This window comes from Myotis yumanensis, unplaced genomic scaffold (assembly GCF_028538775.1).
Source record: "Myotis yumanensis isolate MYYU_CA2020_CCGP unplaced genomic scaffold, mMyoYum1.0.hap1 SCAF_9, whole genome shotgun sequence".
NCBI classification, from domain to species: domain Eukaryota; kingdom Metazoa; phylum Chordata; class Mammalia; order Chiroptera; family Vespertilionidae; genus Myotis; species Myotis yumanensis.
In genome coordinates this window covers 39,683,665-39,695,748 of record NW_027223760.1, presented here as the reverse complement: position 1 = coordinate 39,695,748, position 12,084 = coordinate 39,683,665, and the positions used below count along the sequence as shown (strand labels likewise).

General features: G+C 33.9%; 1 protein-coding gene across 8 annotated transcripts in view; it reads left to right on the top strand.

The window, feature by feature from the left end:
* Positions 1 to 12,084, top strand: part of CACNA2D1 (calcium voltage-gated channel auxiliary subunit alpha2delta 1) — a 381,531-nt gene that overhangs the window by 271,527 nt on the left and 97,920 nt on the right. For all 8 annotated transcript variants that reach the window (XM_070424150.1, XM_070424148.1, XM_070424149.1 and 5 more), the window contains exon 7: positions 8,776 to 8,907. In XM_070424150.1, coding sequence (XP_070280251.1) covers positions 8,776 to 8,907 — 132 coding nt within the window. The remainder of the gene's footprint in view (positions 1 to 8,775; positions 8,908 to 12,084) is intronic.

Sequence of the window (12,084 nt, the reverse complement as noted above, 5' to 3'; positions counted from 1 at the left end):
GAATGTGAGGTTTTAATTATTCATCCTAGCATTTTAGCAGCTCAATTAGAATTTCTCCATCAAAATATATTTGGTAACCTTTTAAATGCTGAATGTTAAGAGGTGAATAAGCCCTGGCTACTGTGGCTCAGTTGGTTGGAGCATCATCCAGTGCACTGAAAGGTTGCTGGTTCTTTTTCCCTATCAGGACACACACCTAGGTTGCTGATTTCATCCCCAGTCAGTGTGTATATGGGAGGCAGTGGATCAATATTTCTCATACATCTATCTCTCTCTCTCTCTCTCTCTCTCCTTCCCTCCTTTCCCCTCTCCCTAAAATCAGTAAAACTATGTCCTCCTGTGAGAAGTTAAAAAAAAAATTAAAAACAGGTGAATAAGGTAATAATAATGGTTAGGGCAGGCAACATTTATTGTGCAGTTACTAAGTGACAAACAGTATTCTGAATACACATAATCTATTCTAAGATATATATATATATATATATATAAATATATATAATCAATTTTGTTTACAATTACAAATTTAATTACAAATAGTTGAATTTATGATGAAAATGACTTTGTACCAATGGAAGAATTGATTGTCCTCTTCAGGTTTAATGATTGATTCTGCATAATTTATATTGAAAAGATATGCAATGTTCCTAAATTTAAAATTATATTTTACCTATATGTTTTCAATGAAGAGTATCTCATGAGATGAGAATTTTTAATTATGGGGTGGATATGAGGAAAGTGGCTTTATTACAAAATAGATGGAGAAATATGCTAACTGTTCAAGTAAAACAAAGTGACTGGCAAGACTAAAATAATATGTAAAAATATAAAAAGAAGGTACTGTCTATGTACCAGTAAGACATCTAAAGGACATGGACATGTTACAGTTTTCCAATCCAGCTAAGGGAAGGACTATAATAAAATCATGCTCCCTTTTATTCAAAAACTTATCTGACATTCATACTAACTCTGAAGGCTATCAGCATTCTTAGTGTACTTATATTCATTTTTTAGATGAAGGAACACAGAAACACAAGAGGTTACATGACTTAAGTAGCCTGTTGTGCCAGTGATAGAGACTCTTCTCTACCAAAGTCACTAATTGTGTTTTCTTTTTTTGGATAATGTTAGGAACAGAAAAACTTAGAATGCTTGAAAGATAAAAAAACACACAGTGTTTTTAACCTTGCCTTCTACTCTCATTATTCCCATGCAAAATCACCTCGCCCCTCCAATAAATAGCTTACAATTATCATTTTATTAAAAGTGGCATTTAAAATCCTTCAATTACTAAAGATAACATTATATCCCAGGGTCTACTATTCCCCTTACAGTGTTCTTAATCTCTTGGATTTTTTCTGAGTCCCTTCGATGTGCTCCACAATTTTCAGATTTCATTAAAACAGAACAGCTGTGCCCTGGATATTAGCCACATACATGCTCAATCTACGGGAAGCGAAAGACATAAGGAGCAAAACCAGAAATCTCAGTGATATGGGGGTTAGAGAACTGACAAGGACAAGAGCCTTTTAATATTTGTACCAAATTAACTGTACGAATAAGGCTTATCTTGTCATCGGGGTCTACGTATGCCTTGGGCCCTTCTGTTCTCCCATCCTCAGTGGGAGGTGCAGTCGGGTGCGTGAGACACAATTAGAGAGATTAGATTTGGTCTTCCCTTCCCTCTGTGTTTTATTAATCTTTCAATTACACTGGGATTAGAGGAGATTCCCTTAGCCAAATCCATTGAAAAGATTCGTTCATTTTAATATTTATGCACACTGTCTAGTCCTTAAAGTGGATTCTTTTTGCCTGTGCATTTAATTGGATCAGTGGGTTTCTTCTTATTAACATTTTTCCTTTTAGAGATTAGAGTTGATGAATAAAATTAGTGACATCTGGCTCAGCTCATCTGTTAAATGCAACCCTTTTAATGATGACCTTATGTACTATGGGATAAAATGAACATTTGCTATGGAGATACAATAAGCTCAGTTTAGAATCACACAGTAAGTGTTGACTCATTAAAAATAACAACAGCATCAAAGCAAAATTCCAATATTCTGTGACTGTCCAAAAGCAGGTGGTGGGAGGGATAACATTTAATGGCACTAAAAAGTAGCTTTGAATCCTTACTTTTTTAGAGATGAGAACAATGTGTTAGAGTTTCTGAGACTGAAATGAAAATTTGCTCAACCCAAAGGGTGTCAAAATGTAGCCTGAAATACTGAGATTATTTAATATCATAAAATAATCCTTTAAAAAAGTATATCATTTCTCACTTTGTAGAAGTTTTGCTGTGACTTTTTGTTGACAACATTCATTGGGGATATTGGTTTTTACAAAGTGGACTCATTGTCCTGTGTTTATAGTTGTACTTGAGCCAGGTTTCTAAGCCTGGGCACTATTGAATTTTAGTAATTCTTTCTTGCGGGGGATGTTCTGTCCATTGAGGGATGTTTAGGGCATCCCTGGCCTCTGCCCACCAGTTGTAAATAACTTCCCAGCAGGCATGACAATCAAAAGTGTCTCTAGACATTCCTGAAGGTCCCCTGGGGAGGAATATTTCTCTCAGCTGAGAAACAATGTGTTACAAAGGCATTGGCATATTTTTTTAGATGTAAAATTTTAAATATGTAGAGCTAAACATACAATGAAAACTTAGAAATAAAGAGCTCACATACGGTTAACATACCTGCAGCACACAGTAAGTGCTTAATATTGTTGACCTTATTTGCTATTACCAGTAGCAAGAACTTAAATCATGTATACTAATTTCATCACAATGCAAGGCTTTGATAAGAGAATGGTATTAGTTAAATAGAAATAGCATATTAAACATTGGAGCCAGTTCTCTTGTTTTAATGATTTAATTGCATCATATTTACCATATTTACCATTATAAAACAACAACACAATTTTTAGCATCTAGTTCCTTGCATGGCTTCAATATCTACAGTTCTTGTCAGAAACTTGTCAAAGCTATTTTATGTTTTATAAAATTTATTTTTGATACAGGTGTACCCAGTGTTACTTATAGTTTAAATAAATCATAAAAAATATTTCTTTTTTTCTACATATCATTTGAAAGCTGTAGTTGACATTATAAATAACCTTAAGGTTTTTGAAATAGTCATTTTGTATCTTCTATGCATACGAGGCCCTGAACCCTGAATAAGTCAACAAAATATATTCAAACTTAAAGAAGGAGACCAACTGTGCGACACTTTATGGGTTGAAGTTTACAAGAGAAACTTATAAATAATTCTGTATGCCATGTCAGAAAAAAGATATAGAGATGTCATTTATTTTAGAAGAATTAGCAAATGTAAAGTGCTTCTTTTATGATGTTGCAAATTAGATTTTCCTTTCTTCCCTTGAGAAGCCTGATTGAACAATAGAATACTCTAAAAGCGAGAATCCTTGAACACCAAGGCCATGTTTTTTAAAACCAAGTGTAAGGAGAATAGAGATGTATCCTTGGCGTTCTGAGTCAATTATCAGTGGAATCCTGTTAACCATTCAGAATAGAAGCCCGAAGTCAAGGTTTGCTTCCCCAGCATTCATCGGTTTTAATAGGCTTAGCCTTGGACATCTATAAAAGACTTATTTTTGCAAAATCTAATTTTCTAACAAAGATAAAGATCTTCATTTCTTTGAAGTAGGCAGAAAGTGAGGACTAATTTTGCTCTTAAAGTAGCCATAAGACACTTAGCTTAAGTTCATTAGTTACTGGCAGTAGGTTCAAGGCTAGATCAGCATCGACCAGTTACTCTTCTATAGTGAAAAAATGTCACTCATTTATTTCTAATATCCATTCAAATGAAAAATTATAAGTCTGTGTGAATGTAAAATGTTATTTTTGGAGGTTGTGGGAGAAGGAAGACATGAGTGAATCAGGGGTGGGCACAAATAGGTTTACAGTTGTGAGTACAGGAAGCAGTTTATTCTTGTATTATTACTTATTAATTATTGTATCATCTAATTTAAAACATACCTTTGCCCATCCCTGTATAGTGCACAATATTTTAAAATGTAATATATATATACAATACATAACTGATATACTATATAAAATAGAATTATTTAAAATACTGCTAAACAATTTATAGAAAATCAGTCAGAATTATTATCCAGTTCTTAAGTAATTCTGTCTCAATAAAAGGTAAAGTTTTGGTTTTTGGTCAAGGAATATTTCAAGTTATTTTAAAAATGTTTTATTCTGGAGTTCTTGTATGAAACATTATTTGGCTATTAATTTATATCAGTGTTTTGGCAATTAAAATATTTTGATTTCTTGCTCTGGTCTTTCAAATAAAGATTGTGACTTACAGAAAACTAACTGTATTTTAAGTGTTTATAATATACATTGACAAACGGAAACTTACTTACAACCTGTTTATCTTTATTGAGTTAGAGTACCACAATTATTCTTTGAGTCTCAGGTCTTTATATAAATGAACAATACAGTTTCATATTCCAAAGTAATATTGGCTGAGAATAATTTTCCAAGGAATTTGGTCTTGTTTTGTTTGTTTCATCATAGAAAGATTATGCTTTATACCTCTAATCTTAAATACTATGATGTAAGAAATACAGGGGACTCTAATAATACTCAGACCCAAAGAAAGGCACCAGTACCATGATCACAGAAACTCCTTGTAATATAAAACAAAAGATCTCTCTCTCTCACCCTAACTGGTTTGGCTCAGTGGATAGAACGTTGGCCTGCGGACTGAAGGGTCTTGGGTTCGATTCCGGTCAAGGGCATGTACCTAGGTTGCAGGCACATCCCTAGTAGGGGGTGTGCAGGAGGCAGCTGGTTGATGTTTCTCTCTCATCGATGTTTCTAACTCTCTATTCCTCTCCCCTTCTCTCTGTAAAAAATCAATAAAATATATTTTTTTAAAAAGATCTCTTAATGATAACTTTTTGAATGTGCCGCCAGGGTAGTTGATTAAAAACCATCTCCCTAAATAATCTCTACCTGATGATTTTAGGTGAGAGACAGTAAGTATCTTCAGGAAATGAGATACATTTGTTTTAGCATGGCCAATATTCTGCATTAGTTTTACTAGTATTATTCAGTCATCTGCAGATTACCCAGTAATTTGAGTTATGCTAATAGCATAGAAATGGAGAAATACACCCCCCTCCCCGTAATTCTGAATTAAGCTAGTATTTTTTATACATTTTAAGAAGACAAAAATCTGTTCCTTTCAGGATATTAAAATAATATATGCTTATAGTCTAATACAATGTGTGATGTAGATCAGAAAAATATAGCCAAATGAAGAAGCAGCTAAAATATATTCATACTTGTTTGTTTACTTTTTATATATATATATATATATATATATAGTTGCTTTCAACATAGCTTAAGAAAATTTTTTCCTAGTGCAGCAATATATTTTACTTTGTGGTTTTGGTGCCTTAAAGTTTTGAACACTATGATTGAATGAATGACTCTTGCTCTAAAATTCTCTGGTTAAGGACTGGAGATCCATACTGTCTTTATGGTATAAATTCCCTGAAATTGCTAAAGACTATGTTCATTTTGAAAGACAGCTACAATCAAGCTCCCCTTTAAAGAGGGTTCACTTTTCTGTGCTCTCAGGGCCAAGTTTGAATTTTAATTTCTTGCTCCAGACTTTCAGATAAAATTGTGTCTAATAGAATAAAGATTACACCCAATAGCCTTTATAAATATCCACTCAGAAATGGAAGTATTTGTATCATTGCTACATACTATTATCGAGTTGATACGCTTTGCCATAGGTTTACAATACAATTTCTTTCATTCTGAGTAAAATTTAAAATCAATTCAGGGACCTAGTCTGTAAATATTTAATATATTTTGCTCATTGACAGATGATCTAAATTTGAGAAAAACATTTTTTAAATCTACTTCAATAATGGCTTATCTGAATAAGAGAATTTTCAAATATATAAACTGCAAATTTTAAAACATATCTCCAATATTAGTAAGAATATTCCAGAGTTGACTTTCCCCCAAGTAGATAAAAGTGTAATTCACAATCATTGTATCAGAGCCTAATCTTTATAGTTATAACTTATCAAATAAAACTTAAGAAAAAAAAGCAGACTTGAAAACTAATAAGTTTATTAAAATAATTAGATATCAGTTTTTGCTTAATGTGAATTAAATAGTCAAGGAAATTGAAAAGATAGAGTAGATTGGAAATTAATGAAGACTACTGGATCATAAATAAACATGATTATTTGTTCAGTGGAATATTAAACTTTTGAATGTTTAAAAAAAGTATAATATCCCTCATTTTCTGTGATGTTTTGTATATTGCTATAAATATTCATGAATAGTGAGTATCAGTTCAGGTTATCTGTGTGAATATAAATTTTTATATAACCAGTCACTTAGGGTTCATTGGATCATGCTTTTGCATATGAAATCACTGGTATCTCAGATACACCACGGATCTGACCCAGCTCATGAATATTCACACACACACTGATCTTTCTGGAAGTAACCACATCTATAAAGATGGAAATCTTGTTAGTTTTTAATAATGAGAAATGTATTAGAATGCTGGTCCCAGAACAGTTTTACAGTTTTACTGTTTTCATTTTTTTGTAAATGATAAACTTCAATATACACCTTTTTTGATAGAACCTCTTTTCTTCTTTTACCTTTAAAAAGTCTTGTGCATGGTTTAGCCATAATTGCATTTGCTTCCTTTATTTGTTGTGGTCACCAAAAAACATAGACACTAAACAGTATCTCCAGACCGTATCTGAAGCTAATTTCCACTGTTTAGGTATGGTCATAGATTCTCAAGCACAGAGATGTCCAATGTGCTAATCTGCTGAGGTCATGGTATATATTTTACAAAAAAAAAAAAGATACGAAATTATTTTTCATCTTTTTGTGTGGGGGGGAAAAATAATATTCTAAGCCAGGTAAACATTTAGTATGCTAGACAGAGGGTGCTGTAATTACAGAGGCCCATAATTACAAATTATATACCACTTTAACCCTTGTTTCATCCCACATTATAACGCTTCTCTTTCATTGTAATGAAAGGCATATGTTTCAGTCAACAGTTATAAGTAGGTATCAAAATCAATGACATGATCCTTATTAGCACCATACTCTAATTAATTGAGCTAACTAGAAAAAAAGAAAACTGTTCATAATGAACTACTTCATATTTCTAACATTGACATTGTCAAACCTCTGAATGATTTTTTTTGGTCAAAATGAATAACTTTTTATTTTGTAAACACATTAAACTATGGTCAATGGCAAGCATATTTCTTTTTAACTCAAGTAACACACCAGATTATCTAACACCAGATTATTGAGGGAGGTGGTCATCAAACTGTGCCCTGAACTGTCTGAAAGTTAGGAATGCTGCCATTGTCTGTTTTATGTATTACTAGTGTCCTGGTGCATGGATTCGTGCACATTGAAAGGAAATTAATTAGAAGAAATATTTTGATATTGCTATTCTCCCTCTCTCTATAGAAGTGTCAACCAAATTCACCATAGACAATGACATATTGAAACACATGCATGCGATTGGCACCAGCGAGAGCTTTATATGTATCGCACGTGCACGAGTCAACTTAGCCTTTTTTATACATAGAATAAACTTGCTTAATTAGACCTGCTTTCTGATTTAGCTAAACTTTTTCCAGCCCAGTGAAGCACCCCAGCTTCTCTTTCAGGTAATTGTCAGCAACACAGCAGTAAATATCAACACGAAGCAGATTATTATTGTAAATCAAGCAGAGAGAACAAAGAGTAAAATATTTAACTGCAGCAGTGTTTGACTATATTCTGAACAGTGAGAAAACCTGAAGTCATTTTCAAATTCCACCATTTCTTCTTTTTCAGTCGAGTCAAGTTTCTAAACTTTCTAAATGCCCTTTTTCTGGCAAATGAAAAGAAAATAGGATTCTACCAAGTCTTCTATCTACCTACCCCAGGACTTGTGCGAGGATCTAATGAGATGAGGCATGGGAAAACACTTCACAGACATTTGGTTAAATTGTAACATGTTGGCACCTGGCTATAAAGCAAGTCGGGTTCCTGGGCTGAAGAAACTCCAAGGAGGCTAGTCTCTAGCGGGGAGGGAGCCGGGCATTGCTACATGAAATTATTAACTGGGCGCCCACAGCGACTGTTGCTGGGCTTAGCTGGGCTATGGACCACATTTTGCATCATGGGGTCTTGGCAGCATTGACTGTGATTGGGTGGGGTATCGCTCCGGAGTAGTGGTGGGGCCCTGTGTCCCACTTGGGGGAAGCCAAGTGTTGGTTTGTCAGCGCCAGGTCTGTGGTGCCATTTATTTTTAAATGGTCAGTGCGTGTCATAGCTACCAGTCAGAAGGACGGACACTTAGCCTTTTATATATACAGTCAGTCATTCTCAACAGGGAGCAGTTTTGCCCTTCCAGGGATTTCTGGTGCTGTCTGGAGGCAGTTTTGCTCGTCACAACAAGGGGGACTGTACTGACATCTCGTGGGCGGAGGCCAGAGATACTGCTGAGTATCCCACAGAGCACACAAAACTCCCACACAAAGATTACCCAGCCCACAATGTCTAAAGGCCAACATCCTATACAAATTTGTTTGAAGACATAATTCCATGTCTAAACATTTTGGTAGCTACTGGATTAGAGTACTTTATAAGTAAAGCAGTGAAAATGTATGTCTTTTTTTGCAAATCAGTGGAGACTGATTCAATTATTAATTATAAATTTTATTAATTTCTTTCTCTTTTTTTTTTGTTAGCAACAATTGTGTTAAATGAACTGAACTGGACAAGTGCCTTAGATGAAGTTTTCAAAAAAAATCGAGATGAAGATCCTTCATTGTTGTGGCAGGTGTTTGGCAGTGCCACTGGCCTGGCCAGATATTATCCAGGTAAGCGCTTAGTGAATCAGTAGGTATCAGGTAAATCCTAAGTCCAGACTTACTGCTTCTTGAGAACAATCTATTACGTTCTCCTACATTGAAAGAAAAATAGAGTTACCATGTTACTTTTAAAAGGAAAGACTATTTCTCTTTAAATGGCTTTGTATCTACCAAAATCACCTTAAACCCAGACACCTAAGCAGCACCTGAGGTATTGGCACCTGGAATCAGGCCAGGTAGCTGTGAGACCAATGATCAGGTATCTGTATGTCTGGATGGGGAAGTTATCCTGAATCCTAAAACAGTTCTGTGATAAAGATCCACCTGCTCAGCATGGACCAGTGAGTCACACTGAGAATTGAATAGAATTTTCAGAACCTAATTGAAATGTTTCTCTCCAGATCTGGTTTATGTTTCTATATAAAATGCATTGATGCTTTCCTTCAATCTCAAATGAGGATTTGTAGAAATGAGTATGACAGAAAATAACATGCAGTTTCAATGAAAGTAAAGCTTTCTTAGGTGTCAGGTTGGATTAATTTTGAGGGCATCTCAGCTATGAGATGAATGTATTTTATACATTAAAATGGATAAACCCTTTTGTGATGTCCTTTATATTTTCTTATAAAGGAGGGTTTGGAGAAATAAATATATCAAAAAATGAAAAATTAATCACTAGTCAATCCTGAGAAACTATTGAAAAGACTTTTAGTGAAATGTCTGTTTCTCCACTTTTAAGAACAAGCTGACAAGCAAAATGCATTTTATTTCTCAAAGACATGGCCTGAGTTATGGGGTACTTAAGTAACTTGACTTGAAACAATATAGAGGAGAATTTTTCTTGAGAGTTGACTTTTTGTAAACATGTTTAACAAATAGAATTAGTCACAATAAAAATCACAAAAGTGAACATGGAGAGAACTAGAAATTGGGTAATATCTAGCTTTGTGTGGCAATAACTCAGTATTAGAGGCAAATTGATGATGCTAAGGAGGAGGGGCAAATCAGTTTGTAAGAGAGAACTAGGAAGGGGAGATTACAAAATAAGAAGGAGAGAGACCATTGTGCTCAAGAATTGGAAGTAAAGACAGGCTGTGTTATAAGCACTTTTCAAAGATGGCTCTTTTTACAAATAGCAATTAACTTTTAAAAAATACTATTTAATCATATTCAATTCTTTCATTTTGCATGCTAATTGAGGAAGCAGGTTTTAACTTTTTAAAGCCCTATTCACATACTTTCAAATGTGCTGCCATTTGTCCACTTTGTTTTGGGAAAATACTTGAAAGGTTTAATTTAGCTGAATCTTTGAGGTCCCTCCAGAATATTAGCTGTGGAAGCAACCCTGTACTCTCCGGAAATACCTAGATTTGAACAATGGTTGGACAGACATTTGCTTTCCTAGATTTTCTGACACCTGAATATGGGTCTATATCCCCTCTCTGTCTAGGAGATTCATCCTGGACCTTGCTGTGGGAGCCATGATGCTAATTAGGGACTGTGGAGAACCCATTCTGGGATGGTAGTAGTTGGGCAGCAACACTCAGATTCCTGAAAATCTTGTGAGCTAAGCAGTACAAATGCATGGAATCAATTCTTAAAAACAAAACAAAACAAAACAGTCCAAACTCATTATCTTGGCTTGGAATTCAGAACCATGACTAATACTCCATAGGAGATGGCTGAGACAAGCCTAAAATAATGACTGACATAACATCAGTTAGATTCCGGCAATTGGACCAGGGTTAAAGGTATTTTTAGGTATGTGAAATTCACCTTTCTTTTTCTTTTAATGAGGGAAAAAATGTGAAGTCTGTAGAACAAGAAAAATGCACTCGAACTTGCTAATTGGAAATGCAATTAGTTTTCATGTGAAATGGTGTTTCTACCAAGAGACTCAGCCCTCAAATGCATCATTATGAGCTGCATTATTTCCTAGTAGCTGAAAATAAAAACTGATACTCTTCTGTTATTTTAGACTTTATTAACTAGAAAATGGACTTGTAATTTGCATAATTTCTCAAGAATATAACTAATACATATTTTAGTATTCTGGTGTAATGTATAAACACCTTTTTTTTTAAGTCAGCAGTCCAACAGCTGACATAGTACACCTTAAATATCATATGAAGTAGAAGTGTAGTTGAATAGATGTAGTCAATGATAAACTCACAGTTCATTTTTGATCAGAGGAAAGCATGCTCATGAATGATTAATATCACCTTTAACTTTGGCTTTCAGAAGTTATATGCCCACAATGTAGTTGTTATTCCCACCCCCTTCTTTCTTCTGTCATCCCAAAATCTTACTGGAAGGCAAAAGAGACTCTAGACTGAGCAACCTTTCACTTTTCGCAGGGATTTTAGAAGCTTTGATTTCTTCTCAAAACATGTATCTTTCATTCTGCATCATTATGAATCTGATCATTTCACTTTATGGTTATTAGTCACTTTTACTATTTGATCTTCCACAATTCTGAGCCTATATAAATAATGTACCAGTTAATTGCCACAATGGGATTTTACAACAAATTAATTAGTAATATCATAGAAGAAATCACGATGTTTAATTTTACCATAGTATAAATATCTTAACTATAATCAAGGGATATGTCCTAATAATAGATATTTCAGAAGACTTCTAAGAGAAGATTCTTAATGTTTTTAAATATAAGCCATTTAAGAATCATGAATTATTATTAGAGATTTCTCTAAGGGTCATATATCTAAACATATTCAAGGAGAGGACTTGTTCAGCATAAAATTATTGCCTAATTCATCAACTTCTAATGTCATCCAATGGGTCTAAGTGGTGTGTGTGTGTGTGTGTGTGTGTGTGTGAGTGTGAGTGATAGTGTGAGAGAAGGTTTGTAAAGCATTTAAATTAAAATATAGATTCAATTCGAATAAGTATGCATTAATTACATTTGAAATCAATACAGTTAGACAAAAGTATTTTTTTATGATTACTGAAAATGGTAAAAGCTCTGAAATTAACTAAAGGTTCTTGAATCTGTATTGGATTACTTCAAATCCTTTAAATAAATTTAAGGAAAACAGGTTTTTTGTGTAGTTTTTAATTATAATTTAACCTTTTAATTAAAATTTCAAATGAACTAGCCATTATCAAATGGCTAGTTAATAATAAGACTAAAATTATGATATTGTATGATACCAACCCAAGAAA